At 37.8% G+C, this 15,640-nt stretch overlaps 1 protein-coding gene across 1 annotated transcript; it reads right to left on the bottom strand.

Annotated features, from left to right (window-relative positions):
• Positions 1-254: 254 nt before the first annotated feature.
• Positions 255-14,850, bottom strand: LOC109033105 (uncharacterized). The gene is made up of 7 exons (XM_072306573.1): positions 14,162-14,850; positions 9,661-10,112; positions 6,470-6,590; positions 4,739-4,838; positions 2,943-3,068; positions 2,115-2,270; positions 255-761 (listed from the first exon to the last, which is right to left on the bottom strand). The coding sequence occupies exons 1-7, from the start codon at positions 14,464-14,466 to the stop codon at positions 702-704; spliced, it is 1,320 nt and encodes a 439-aa protein (XP_072162674.1). The 5' UTR covers positions 14,467-14,850; the 3' UTR covers positions 255-701.
• Positions 14,851-15,640: the final 790 nt, after the last annotated feature.

Genomic DNA, 15,640 nt, shown 5'->3' with positions numbered 1-15,640 from the left:
TTCCTCAACACGACAGTATTATAGGTGACGGGTAAAATTATGTAACTATATGTATGTTCATTCAGCTTGTATCGGATTGTCTCGTGATGAACTATTCATTAGACAAGTTCGGAAAATCATCAAAAACTATAACTTTTATGTTGTTAATTGCATTTTTAAAAGAAAAATTTATACTTTTACATTTTAAATGCAGACAACCTTTAAAAACTTATCGATGCAAACAATCCGAAAACATGCAATTTAGGACTCGTGAAATGTTCCAGTGAAAATCATATTACCAGTAATTATTTTGCACTTTTTTCTCTGGTATGAGCAATGGATTTTTCAGCATTTTTGCTCTACCACCGTTTTTTCCATACTTTGACTCGGTGGATCGGCTGATGGTCATCTTATATCTGATAACGTAAGCGTGCTTAAAGTTTATGAGCTTTTGTATCAATAAATCATTATCTCAATGTAATAGGGAAGAAGGGAGGGAAAGGATGATAAAGGGAATCGGTTAGTTTTAGCGGACCTCTAAAATGGTGGGTCTCTTTAGGAGGTCATAGCGCCATCCGGCCGCCATCGTTGTAGATCCTCGTGCGATGATATGATTGGATGCCCGACATTGTTTTTATATCAAACACAAATACATATATTGTACATTTTTATAAAATAACATATATTACATGTTTTAACTTGTTAAAATTATAGCTGGCCCGTTATTTTGCTGTTGCCAGCTGAAGAAGGAACAAGAAGTAAGAGAAGGACCGGTTCATAGTCTGAAATAAGTCGGAGAAGGAAAATCAAATTAGTCAACAACTCTTCATATTCGGAAAAATAAGCAGAAAATGTTTAACACTAAATGCAATTAAATGATTAAGCTAAGGTATCCTGAAATTTAAAAAATCAGTCACTAAATATTCATATTCAACGATCGTGATATCGTGAGTAGGTTTATACAATTTCAAGCTACATGCTATGTCTGCAACAGAGTGAATCTAACGCTGTTCGAGAGTACATACAATGATACGAATATATTTCACAATGAGGAATATTTCTCGCTTAGGTATCCATAAAAGCACCTATCTGCAGGGCAATGTAAACTAATGGCACATATGCTGTATCTAAAATCAGATAAAAATAGTCTCTCCTTGTCGCAAAATGTAGTCAAATTTTACACGTGTTATTGATAGATCGATAGGTGAGAGAAAGTTTTGATGATCGAAAATTTAAGGATGAAATCAAACGGAAAGGTGTAGCCAGAAATGTATTGTCTCTTTTCGCGAAAAAATTGACAATGAAACACATATCGACGGTGAAACTACCAAACCACGTATCTCGGTTTGCGACGTCGCAGACTTCCTGTCATACTTTATTTTTTAAATGAAAAACTACTTAACATCCAGTCTTGAAAATTTCTGTGATTTTTCCTCTTTGTGCGGAGAAAATTCCGTGAAAATTTCAAGGAATGATATTGATTTGGTCTACTTCAGAAAAATAAAATGTGAGCGTAGATTTTTAAACACCGCAAACGAGATACGTGGTTTGGTAGTTTCACCGTCGATATGCAACTTATCAGTGGTGATTGTACACATACTTTTCTCTTGCACAAGACATGTGGTATTCTCCCTTTATTTTTGCAATATATCGATGGCCAAAGTGCGGAACCACGTGTCTCAATTTGCGAAGTCGCAGACTTCCTGCCAGACTTTACTTTTTCTTTGAAAAACTAGTCTGCGTAATTTCTTGTAGACTATCTTGAGTTTTTTTCTTTGTTAGCAGAATATTTTGCGTACATTTCAAGCCATGAGATTGGCTTGTTTCTCTTCTGAGAAAAAATAAAGTAGAGGGGAAAATTTTAAAAGCCTGCGATGAAGAAACGTGGTCTTGCACTTCAGCCAGCGATATGTTTCCGTTTATGTTTTCCGTTTTGGAAATGAGCTCTCCCTCTCCTCGCAAGAGGATAGGCGCATCTGAAACAGAGATTTAATCACATCTAGTCATAATTTAACGAGTTCAAGAAAAATTTTGGAAAAATTAGTGAAATATGTGTACGGTTTTACTGTTATACTTGTTTACAGTCTCTGAAGCCTCTGAAGCCTCTGAATATTTTAAACGAAAAGTATACTCACATGTGAGAAAGTTTCAAGATCCACAGGCATGAAGGAAAATGCTTTCAATTTGAAAGAGGTACTCAGGGCCATACTGAAGTTTAGAGACAGTTTTTTAAATTTGAGCGATTCCATGTACCAACTATCTTCCCACAAACAGAGTCTTAAATTGTCATACTATAGAAGAATAAAAATAATGATTTTAAATGTTGTTATAATTTTGCAAACGGATAGAACCATGCAAGACAGTCACATCGAAATTCTGTGCTTCAAAATCTCATCTCCTATTTTAATTTTTTGAAAACAATTTAATCTACATTTTTGTTAAACATTTTGCGGAACTTACTTTCAAATATTCAAGAACAATTTTTGTAATTTTGACGCTTTTCCTTGCCTTGTGAGGAGGTACAATTTTATTTTGATACGATGCGCTATTTAAAATCTGAAATAATTTTGTGATTTTGGATTTCATGTTCGAAATATGTTTAGGTGGTTATTTTTTCTTTGGACAGCTATCAATATAAAAGCGTTTTAAAATGGTACAAGGAGGTGTGACAAGAACTTCATAAGGTTTAGGAAGGCCTCAGATAGTTTATTCTCAAACTTCTCAAGTAAAGCAAGATGATTTTAACTGTAGATGACCCTATCAGAAACTTCGAACGCTGTCATGAAAGGCCATGCGACATATCATTGAATTGGGAGAGAGAGACCTCCGAAAATTTCCAATAATACAGGCTCACTACGATCCTTTTTGGTGAAGTTTAAGAGACAATCGCTCGCTCACTCCGTGAGCCAGTTCGTTCCTGACACAAATATTCAATCCATTGACGCATGTAGGAAAATACTTACAGTGTCTTGCAGCACTGTTGCATTGTAACTTATTGAGCCCAAGTGCCAACATGCTGCTAGAACGTATCCAATATACATGGCAGATTCACTTATTGCCTTTGCCACTGACTCGGAATGCCGCAATTCCTATTGATCAAATACAACTCTTGCGAAGTCATGACGAATAAAGAGGAGGGTTGTTGCAAAGCGCATACTTAGTGCACTGATGAAATGCATTGATTCAATATTAAAAACGACTGAATGTACAGTAATCTCTCTCTAGAACGAGAACTCAAGGGGCTGGCCGATGATGTCCTCGCTACATAAATATTCTTGGTGAAACTATAGACAGTCAGAAAAAGACGGAAAATCTCCGAGGCAAATCAAATTGAGACTTTTTCGGTAAAAAGGCGTATGAGACTTCCAATGCTACTAAGATTGTGCAACGTGGTTCTCTTGTCGTAAATATAACTGATCCGACAGTTCTGTCATGAATTCTTTCCTAAATTTGCTCCAAGTTTTTCCTCACTTTTGTAAGGAACTAAGTCGATTGTGATTGAATTATAGCTGCCGACAACATTATAAAATATTGCACAATCACAGCAGCAATGCAAGCCTCATACGCTCTTTAACCGAAAAATGCCTCAATTGTTCAATAATTTAGGACATCATTCAGGGGTGCAAAATCTCTACGATCCCTCGATCCAGGATTGTAGGCTCGCGGTGTGCACTGGTCAGAAATGGTGTACATCGCAGTAGGTCTGGCAACAATTAAAGCGCGCACGGTAGTGAACGCGCAATGCGTGAAGTATTCTTCTAGTCTTGTAGGCGCTAATGTGCGTTTTGCGCTCACCGCACTGTGTTAAACTCTTGGGATCAGCGTTTTTCAACTTCTAACTACCATTAAGTTTTTTGTGAAACTTTGTGAACATTGTGAAACTACAGTATCTGCACTGACTTTGCAGCCGCTGGAAATTCGTCATTGTTTACGCTTTTAAAAGGCAAATCACTAGCTTTGAACCTGCGTTTTGAACCATGTGCCAGGCCGACGCGACGGCCGCTCGTCACAGAGATAGGTGTTCCGTTACCCTCCTCCTTTCGTCGTCGCGTTGGGAGGAAAATACATGCATTTGTTATAGAAAGTTTGAGAGACCGACCGATTTCCTAGCTATAGAGAGGTTCTCGTTGTAACAATTGTTGTTAAAAAGAGAGACTACTGTAAAATAAAAATATTGTCAAATTATAAATATTGACATGCCATATCGCCTCTAAATTAAAATTTGATGTTTATTGACGTTTTTAGTCGGAAGTTAGCAGTTTACATGACCTTATTAAATACACTCCCCTTGTTTTTTCAGCGGGACGAAAGCGTTTTCATGTATATTTAGATTAGTTGAAGAAAAGTTAATGAGGGAAATACATTTTTCGTCCGGATACATGGTCGGTTGGCTAAAGTATCATGGTCATGATCTAAAGTAAGATCATGGTCTAAAGTAAAAACGCCGTTATGCCATTCAACACTTTTTCAATTTTTTCTGAAAAAATCCTGTTTCACAAAACACCTAACACATATTCATCCTTCATTTTTTCAATACAACTCCACCACAACATTGGGAAATAAAAATGAAAAAAAAATGAATAATCAGCAATTTTTTTCATTGCTATCCTTTTTATTTTACGATAACGTACTTGTGGAAACTTCTTGAATAGGTATTTGGGAGGAAATATCAAGTGAAATATCAGCGAAGAAGCGGTATCCTCATGTTTCAAAGAGAGGAGGTAATTTTAATGTTGCGGTGGTTAGTGTGAATACTTACGTAAACCATTGCGTAGGCCATGACTGTATTCGCAACCATTCCTACTGAGAAACTTGCGGCGAAGTATGGTTTGAAAATCTCGGGAATAAGCTTAGCATGTCTGTTTTGAGAAACAAAAAAAGATGCTCAAGTTGGGAATTGACGGGTGGACTTTGACATGTTGCTGTGGTGCAGACCTATTCGAATAATTGCACCTAATTTTGGAGTTGTTTGTGCGATTGTTTCAACGTTGTTTGCGTGATGGTGATTTCAACATTTACGTGGTGACAATCAAGGTTATCCGCAAAAGTTAAATGCCGGGCCCGGAATGGCAACTCTTAGAAAAGTTTCCAGTAACTTACTAACAGACGTTTCCAATAAATGAAGGGATGACGGCCAAAGGACATTAATTGCATTGCAACATTGCAAAGTTTCATTCAAAAATATATTTATTTCCCCCCCCCCCGACGCTTATAAATTCCCTTTTGATTTTTTTTAATGGATTTCTTCTGCGGTTTGACGCAGAATTTCTAGAATTTTTCCAATAAAATATTCCACCTTTAATAATTTAAAAAAATAGATCTCGAGTGATATTTTAAAATTTTGCATTGCAATAAAGCTCCTTTCCCTCTTACCCCTTCAACTCTTCTTTTCATTGTTTTTTATTTAATAATTATCGTTTCATTTCCTCTTCCTTAATCGTGTGAGGTGATTCGATAGACGTCATATTTTGTGTCAGAACGACGTGCGATATATCGCATCGATTGGTTCAATTTTTTCAGCTGCTCGTCATTTTTCTCGAATTTTGATATCGCAATTCTGTTGTCAGGAGACTAAAAAATTCACTTAAAAATTTCGACAAACAAATTCAACGTAATAAAGGCGTGGTTTTTTCAGAGTAAAAATATCGCATTCGAGTAATCCTCACGAGGCACTTTCTCTCGTAAGCAAATGCCCGATGCAGGGGGGAGAAATATTTTTTCTCCTGAAAAATTAGTTCATTCTTAGGAAAGGAATCTATCGATTGCAATACTTTTCCTCTAAAAAAACCACGCCTTTATTACGTTGAATTTGTTTCTCGAAATTGTTATGTGAATTCTTCAGTCCCCTGACAACAGAATTGCGATCTCAAAATTCGAGAAAAGTGACGAGTAGCTGAAAAAATGGAATCAATCAACGCGATACATTGCATGTCGTTCTGACACAAAATATGACGTCCATCGAATCACCTTAAGATTCTTAAGGTGTAGAGGAATACTATATTCGTGCACATGTATGAGTTCTTGACCAAAAGTTCGTGGGAAAAAGCGAAAACTCGGTTGCCTTTTCGGGAAAATGTCCGTTCCAACGAACGGAATAGTTTCCGGTTTGGTCTATTTGTCAACATCTCATAAATGAGATCTACAACTTAATTGAAGGATATTTTAAGATACTGTACTTTAGTTTACGCTTCTGTGTCCGATAAAAAAATTTGTACAGAATCGCCAATTTTGACCAAGAAAGAGCTAATTCTTGGATAAATCAAACTGTCTAAAAACACGGTTTTAAACGATTTAGCAGACTCGGATAATTTCTTATTTGAAAGTGAAAATGTTTCACCACTTAAACTTGCCCAAGACTTTCTATCTTCATTATCATGCTAGAAATACTCGAAACAATATGATAATTTTTTCATGCAGGTCATAAGCTGATAAAGTCCCTCCATTCCACCATCATAGATGACACTTTGAGTAATGAAATAACCAGGAGTACCCTTTCAGTTTTTGCCAGTCCTGCAGACCTCGTCTTAATTTTTCGTGCTGTAAGTCCTCAATATTATTAAACCTATCATCTGTCACGGAACTTAGGTCAAACGTCCATTCTGCTTGTTTTCCTGCGGAAAAAAGAAAATCACTATTAAGGGGAGAAAATTGTGTGAGCCAAAAATCCAAACTTTCTTTTATTAATTTTTCTTTTCGGCACTAATTTTTTTAAAAAAAAATTAAAAAAAGAAAATTGTAAGGAGACAAAAATTGACCCATGCTCTGGATTTTTGACTTTTTCGGAATCTCAGAAGTAAATAGGTATATTGTTTTTCAGTTAGAGTATTTTTGGTTTTGAGCTCGTGTGTTTATACTTACATCCATCAAGTAGTTCGGCAAAATTTGCTAAGAATAGCATGCATGACACACTTAAAATTGCTCTAACCACTGAATACAACCAGATCGAATACTACTTAATTACATCAATCTCAGCTCCATTAGCTCCACTGACTCGCCCTCTCCGAGGAGGTGGGCACTTAGGGGGGCCCGCATCACAGACTGCGTCTAGGGACCCAGAAATCCTAAATACGTCTTCAGCCAAATACCTCTTTTGGTCTGCTGATATACATGCAGTGTAATCATATTTGAGACCTCAGCTGGTTGATCTTCATATGCTTATTATGTATGCAATAATGATTTATTAAAAAAAAGAAAAAAAGAAGATAAACTCAAAAATGAACAATTGGACGTATTTCTATCAAACGGAACTAAGCGCCATAGGGAGAGGAAGGGAGAGGGGGGCTTGGATTGGCGGGTGTTGCGGAACGCGATGCTCGCTCCGTCCTAAACTCACAATGCTTCTCCATGGCGCACATTGGTTCCAGAGCCCGATCTAGGCGGCATTAATTCGAAAAAATGACTTTTGGAATAAATGAAAAATAACACTACTGGTCGACACTACATACTCTGGAGAGTATTTCGGCCAAATATCATAATGCTTGGATGAGTAATAACGAAATGATAAGCTTCCAAAGGTGAGCGCGCAGGCCCGTCTTTCCGCGGTTCTATCTGTTTCCTCGCTTATAACAGTAAAGTGGTGTTTCTAATCGAGCTGCATAGCCACTACAGGCCAAGAAACACCGTTTTGAGGCTGGAATCCGAAAATTCAAGTTCATTTTAAGGATTACCATGATTCATTCATATCCTTAGATTAAGTCTAAAGCTCTAGATAAACCCTTGGACATAGCGGAATTTTACGCTAACTTCACACAATTTTCCAGATAAATGGCTAAAAACAACTACTTTGTCACCCTCCGACACCTTTCAAACGGTTATTTCTCGTTAGTACCAATCCTAGGCATCATGTAGAGGCAAATTTCTTTTGCCGGTTTTTGCCGGTTTTCGAAATACAGCCTTTCGAAGGTCGCCCGCTCACTTCTCATGAGTACTGGATGTGGCATGTTACGGGTGGGTGATACCGTTCGTCCTCTCAGGCAATGTTATAAAACCATGTCATTCCAAGATATTAATCTAAAGAGGAGTCTATTGAAACGATTTTCCAAAAGATTTACAAAAACTATTATTTTTATGGGTCTGCAAAACTCTATGGAGACAAAATTTTTCCTGCTAAAAACGATCAAATACTCCCAAAAACAGTTGAATACAACTACATTGTCACCCTCCGACACCTTTCAAACGGTTATTTCTCGTTAGTACCAATCCTAGGCATCATGTAGAGGCAAATATCTTTTGCCGGTTTTTGCCGGTTTTCGAAATACAGCCTTTCAAAGGTCGCCCGGCTCAGTTCTCATGAGTACTGTTTGAGGCATGTTACGGGTGGGTGATATCGTTCGTCCTCTCAGACAATGTTATAAAACCATGTCATTCCAAGATATTTATCCAAAGAAGAGTCTATTTAAACGTTTCTCCAAAAGATTTACAAAAACTATCATTTTTATGGGTCTGCAAAACTCTATGGAGACAAAATTTTTCCTGCTAAAAACGATCAAATACTCCCAAAAACAGTTGAATACAACTACATTGTCACCCTCCGACACCTTTCAAACGGTTATTTCTCGTTAGTACCAATCCTAGGCATCATGTAGAGGCAAATTTCTTTTGCCGGTTTTTGCCGGTTTTCGAAATACAGCCTTTCGAAGGTCGCCCGCTCACTTCTCATGAGTACTGGATGTGGCATGTTACGGGCGGGTGATATCGTTCGTCCTCTCAGGCAATGTTATAAAACCATGTCATTCCAAGATATTAATCCAAACAGGAGTCTATTGAAACGATTTTCCAAAAGATTTACAAAAACTATCATTTTTATGGGTCTGCAAAACTCTATGGAGACAAAATTTTTCCTGGTTAAAAATGACCAAATACTCCCAAAAACAGTTGAAAACAACGACATTGTTACCCTCCGACACCTTTCAAACGGCCATTTCTCATTAGTACAAATCCTAGGCATCAAGTAGAGGCAAATATATTTTGCCAGTTTCAGGCATGCAAACAAAATATGTTTCACATTTAGAAGCGAACGTGCTGTCGTATTGAAAAATCAATTGGTATAGAAGTTTAGTGCCTGTTTCCTGATCATTGGCCGAAATGGTATAATCAGGGCGACACCCTTTTATTTTAAGTATGTTTGTACTACATACTGTTTCTTAAACTGCAATATTCCGGCAGTATATTGGCAAACTAGATCGTGCAGATTTGGTACTTCTTGAAGTCATGTAACGTGACAACGGCTCCCCCCCCCCCCCTCAAAAAAAAGAATAATCAACTGGAAATTATTTTTAGTACCTAGAATGATTGATTCTCTTCAATGAGTAAACATTAAATTTGTCAAAATTATCATAGTTCAATCACTGAGGCAAGTTTTCAAATTACCAATCCCGTAATGAGGGTGAATTTGCTGTTTTATGCGTATTTACCATATTGTAGTTAACGATAGGGTAAAATTGACTTTAAATTCGTTATCAGCGACCCAAAAAACACCTATAAACATATATGGCACGCCAATAAAGGTGGTATTCTAATTAATGCCGCCTAAATCGGGCTCTGGAACCAATGTGTGGCGCTTAGTTCCGTTTAACAGAACGCACTATCCGGGATTCTAAAATCCTCAAAAGGAACTTTTGGTGCTTAGTTCCGTTTAGCAGAAACACGTCCAATTAGTTTGTAATTATGTAGGCATTTTACCTTCTTTGAACATGGCGGGTCCTCTCCAAGATGTCTGAGACGGAGATATTCTGCCTCCACCGTCATCGCGCAGAAACTGACCGAGCGCCTCAAACTTGACACGAGTGCTCATTATAATGTACAAATACAACACATCTATGGATGCATAAAGAAAACAGGTGTACCAGATCATGACATACTCCCAGACAAAGGCACACCAGTGAACACATCTGGACGAAGTGACGTCAACCGGGTACCACAATGGTAACACAACGAACCATTTGTCGGCGGCCACATAAGACTTCACGAGCGGGGAGACGATCCCAGTGAATACACCCACACTGTAAATGCTACAAGTCATGAACACGAGGAATACATTGGTGGATCTGTCTTTGTACCACAGGAATTTATCCGCTCGGCCTGACAAGCAGTGAAGATCTCGGTCCAAGATATTACGTAGGCACGTAACGAATCTGAAAAGTGTCATCAGCACGAGGAGTAGAAACAAACAGTCAATATTCTCAAAATACAGGTTGATCCGGAGTTAAACGGCCAGACTACAGGAGCGTGTTCTGTGGGTCAAAATAAGACTCTTTTGTTTTATAAAGTTGTTTCCAAACGTGCCCCAGTTGGAGCTACGGCCCCACTAAGAAAGTAAATAGTTTTTCCGGAATTTTGGCAACGGCTGTGGTAGGGTGTTTCTTATTTTTTAAATTTTCGAAATCGAAGGAGGTCCTGGTCTTAAAAGTTGATGTGTGGATAGATTAGAAGCCCTGTGCAAGGAAAAAATTTTAAAACAATTTTTACCCGGTGCTCAAACGACTTAAGTGACACAGGTTGAAATTTGAGGTTTTTAGACAAAATAACACTGTTTCCTAGTGGAAAACGCTGAGTTACGGCCCTTAAGGGCGAAAATTTCGTCCGTTTGGTCGTATCTGCAACATAAAAGCCGCAAAACACCCGAGAAAGGCGCGCGCAAGGAAAGACACTTGGGGCAAAATGGACGCGCCGCAGCGCAACGCGCGCGCGCGTCCTCTGCACTGCCCAAGCGACATGCCGCATGCCGCACACACGCACTAAGCTTACGCTGGCCCGAAAGTTCCCGTACGTTGCAATGTATCATTATGAATTGACCTAGATACACACTAACATTAAAAACAAGGTTGAAACGTATAAATACATCTAAAAAACACATTCTCTTAATATGATATTGGCTATAATGTAGGAAAATCAATTTCAACAAATTAAACAATTCAAAGTTAATCAACTAAATCAAATAATCGACAGTTTACTTAAAGGCTAAGAGTCTTCAAATGTTTATCCGACTATTTTTATTATATTTGGATGGTTTTTTGTGACTTTGGCTGTGACTTATAAGAGATCATGAAAATAATTGTCTTCAAATGTGACCCTAGACATCAGTTAAATTGTACGTTCTGGCGGATAGGCGGATTAGGAAACCCTAAATTGTGTTTCATGTTGTGAACAAAGACTCTTTTGGTGTCCGATGACAATCTCTCATCAATTATGCCAAGGGAACCAAACTTTTACTTACATTGGTAACGTACGTGGCCGGATAAATTACGGAACGCAACACTAGCTGCTGTAGGTACTCTCATTAAAGCTGCGAAACTTCTTGAGGTCTGCGATGACCTCCTGGTCATTTTTCGGGGTCATTTTTAATTTTTCCAATATGGCAGATGTCCGCCTCAATGTGTACCTACTCTGAAGAATGCCCGGTAATGCCAGTCCTCTTCACAACCAACACTAGAGCCTTTTTTCAATATCATGAATTTGCCATTTTCATTTCTGGACTCTTACCCAGCCCCATGGCTATTTACTTCCGAATATTTAGAGGTTAAAAAAAAGTACAATAAAAGCTCGTTAAGACGAAATACGGTTAAGACGCAAATCCGCTTAAGACGCAAATCCGCTTAAAACGAAATTTTTTCGGTCCCTTGATACTTCCATAATTGTCGATGTAAAAAAAATTCATTTTTCGTCTTAACGAGCTTTTACTGTAGTTAAGTCATAAAAGTTGTTAATGATCATGCTGCACGCAAAATTAAAGAGATGCCCGCGCACAACAGGAGGATAGGTAACATCGGAAGGTGATGGAGATCTTGCATATGTCAGGAATTAGCGATTTGTGTACTGATTCATATGTACAATTTCGCGAGAAACACGATGGTTTCACCGGTCTCCTCCGAGCCAAACTCCAAAACTGAAAAAAAACTCTTAAAGTTGATGCTGTAATGGAGGGAATGTCCCATCCCATCTTGAGAGTCCGCCACTGTATCAAGTCAAACTCTCCACGCAAAGAGCAAATAATACATTGACAGGGCAGCCACTTTGTTTGGGGTTTCCAAAACTGAAAACATGGCAATCCTGCTGATTCATTTCAACGTTGTAAGTCAGCAACCACACAACTCGGTTTGTGACGTCGCAGACTTCCTGTCATACCTACTATACTTTTTAAACGGAAAACGACTCAACAGCAATTCTTTAAACTACCGTGATTTTTCATCTCTGTGCAAACAAAGTTCTGCATAAACTTCAAGGAATGGTATCAGTTTGTTCTCCTTTAAAAAATAACATAAAGACGAAGATTTACAGACACCGCAAACGAGATACGTGATTGCGAACTTACGCCGTTGATTTGCTCCTTATCCTTGCATAGAAAGTTTGGCTTAATACGAAGGACTCACGGGAAAGCGGGGATATCTCCTTAAATACGGCCTTAACTGAGGGAGTTTTTTTTAAAGTTTTGGGGTTTGCTTCAGAGAAAATCATACTGAATCCATCTTGTTTCACGCGAAGTTTATTTACAAAGGAGTCAGTACTTGAATTGCCAACTCCTGATACGAACAAGAGCTTCTTTTCATGATCTCTTATAAGTCACAGCCAAAGTCACAAAAAACCATCCAAATATAATAAAAATAGTCGGATAAACATTTGAAGACTCTTAGCCTTTAAGTAAACTGTCGATTATTTGATTTAGTTGATTAACTTTGAATTGTTTAATTTGTTGAAATTGATTTTCCTACATTATAGCCAATATCATATTAAGAGAATGTGTTTTTTAGATGTATTTATACGTTTCAACCTTGTTTTTAATGTTAGTGTGTATCTAGGTCAATTCATAATGATACATTGCAACGTACGGGAACTTTCGGGCCAGCGTAAGCTTAGTGCGTGTGTGCGGCATGCGGCATGTCGCTTGGGCAGTGCAGAGGACGCGCGCGCGCGTTGCGCTGCGGCGCGTCCATTTTGCCCCAAGTGTCTTTCCTTGCGCGCGCCTTTCTCGGGTGTTTTGCGGCTTTTATGTTGCAGATACGACCAAACGGACGAAATTTTCGCCCTTAAGGGCCGTAACTCGGCGTTTTCCACTAGGAAACAGTGTTATTTTGTCTAAAAACCTCAAATTTCAACCTGTGTCACTTAAGTCGTTTGAGCACCGGGTAAAAATTGTTTTAAAATTTTTTCCTTGCACAGGGCTTCTAATCTATCCACACATCAACTTTTAAGACCAGGACCTCCTTCGATTTCGAAAATTTAAAAAATAAGAAACACCCTAGCTGTGGATCTAATCTCATGAACATTTATATTCTCCTGTACTTTTATGCCCTGAATTCATAAATGGTTTGCAAAAAATCGACATCTCAATTTTAAGAGGGGGTTTGGGGGTGTTTCGGCTCCTGCAGTCTGGCCGTTTAACCTTGAATTACCCTGTATAGTGATGTAAGTTTCTAAAATGGGTAATGTGGATTTACTATTCGTGTCTGATACTAAATTCGAATGGCTATCGTACTACAATTTATTTCTGAAATCTTTTTTCGTTGGTTCATGTTAATCACACCCATGTAACACGATCCCAAGATTGATGGTGATAAATAAGCTATTCGTAGTCAAATTAATGTCTATTTATTACAACAAAACTTTTATTAAATACAAATTATAATTTACATGTGAATACAAATTTGCCAAAAATAGTCATGTTTGATTTTTGAATACGAAATAGCTATTAATCACTTTGAGATCGCTGTTTTTGAGAACTATTTTTGACTATTTTCATCATTCAATTTTAAAATTTTTATCAGCTGCTTAATTACCATTTATCTCTATCGAATTGTTATTTTTGGAAACTCTGCTACATGGGAGGTTTAAACACTATCCTTATTACATGCTAAAAATTTCATGCACGCTTCGACGTCCTCATTTGTGTTTCTGCCAGCAACATTTCCGCTTAGGAACCTTATTAGAGTCTGAACGGCTCCTGTTAATGTTCCTGTTAAGAGAAGTTAAAATCCTGTTAAAGAGCCCCACCGTCGATCTTCTCGTTTCTGTTGCGTCATCGACGATGACGTCACTGGTGCTCTAGACTTCCCATTCACTCTTAAGGCGCTCAACAAACGAGCACACTGCTTCTTTCCCACCAGTCTCTGGTTTCATTTAGCAAAAATACGTCCATTTAACAATAACGGAATGATAATAAAAGAGAAATTTTATTAATTTTATTGACCTAGATTGTTGTAGATGCATTGTTTGAAATGCGACCAAGTCAGCGCTGATGAGTGAGCAGAACAGCGAATAAAGAATTACTCTCTGGAACACCACTTCTTTTGAGTTCAATAAAGACAAGAGCACTCCCCAAATTTCTAGAGCCGCAAAAATTAAAATGGGCAAACACATCACTACGTGCACTTTACGAATGACCCTGCCGAGAAAATCATCCACGCCATCCACTTCCCTGATCCCTGTAACCCCTCTCAGGTGGAAATTAACGATTTTGTCCTGCCACGCACATTTCTTACGTGACATGTCCATTGAAAGCAATGATAGTATAACGAGCAGCTCTTATTTATTTTTTGGTCGTGAAGTTCTCCCCAGAACACTATTTAGATTAATCTTTAAGCATATTTCATTCCAGTTTTGTTCCATAATACCGGCTGATCTGAAAAGTAAAAACAGTTAATTTTTTTTTTTTTAAATTTTGAAACTTTTATTGGAGCTCAGAACACATAGTAAGCCAATAAAGTATTGGCATAAAGTAAGCCAAGGGGGAGAATCAAGGTGTGGCAAGTTGATACCAAGAAGAACGAGGTTGAAGTTTGATTATTTCTTTAAAGTTCAAAGATGAGAGTAAATTTTAATTCATTTATAATTTCTAAAGCTTTACGTTTTTTCCTGAATTTCGAGTTCTTGAAAGGAGAAGCTATGTGACTAAATGGGTTTATGACTATTGTTTCCAAAATTTGGTTCCTCTCTGTTAAACTTTGTCTAAATATTATGCAACTCAGTGCTTATGTTTTTCCTCCTAAGAAGTTGTCTCAATTATGACGATTTCGACCTTCCTTTTAATCTTGAAGCAAACATAACTCGAATGTGGTTCTGTAGAGAAAACGAGAGGAAGAGAGAGGGAGAGGATGGGTAAAAAATGTAGCCTGGATAAACAGAAAAATGGAGGAAAGGAAAAACGATAGCGAAAGGGGGGAAAAGAGAAAAAAGGTAGAAAAAGGGATTATCAGGGAGAGAAAGAAAGCAAAAATGGGAAGATTGACGACTCATTCATGAAACTCTCAACGCTCGGATAATCTGGAAGATTAACCAAGGATTTTGGTTAAAAGGATTACCAAAGTCGTCATAATATATCGACGGTGAAACTACCAAACCACGTATCTCGTTTGCGGTGTTTAAAAATCTACGCTCACATTTTATTTTTTTGAAGTAGACCAAATCAATATCATTCCTTGAAATTTTCACAGAATTTTCTCCGCACCAAGAGGAAAAATCACAGAAATTTTCAAGACTGGATGTTAAGTAGTTTTTCATTTAAAAAATAAAGAATGACAGGAAGTCTGCGACGTCGCAAACCGAGATACGTGGTTTGGTAGTTTCACCGTCGATATTAGATATTTATTAAACAAAAATTATATTGTAAGTATACGAGAATTCCTATGAATATAAAAATATTTGAAGCGCTCAAATGTTAAAATTCAAG

This window comes from Bemisia tabaci, chromosome 1 (assembly GCF_918797505.1).
Source record: "Bemisia tabaci chromosome 1, PGI_BMITA_v3".
Taxonomy (NCBI): domain Eukaryota; kingdom Metazoa; phylum Arthropoda; class Insecta; order Hemiptera; family Aleyrodidae; genus Bemisia; species Bemisia tabaci.
This window is presented reverse-complemented; position numbering and strand designations above follow the sequence as displayed.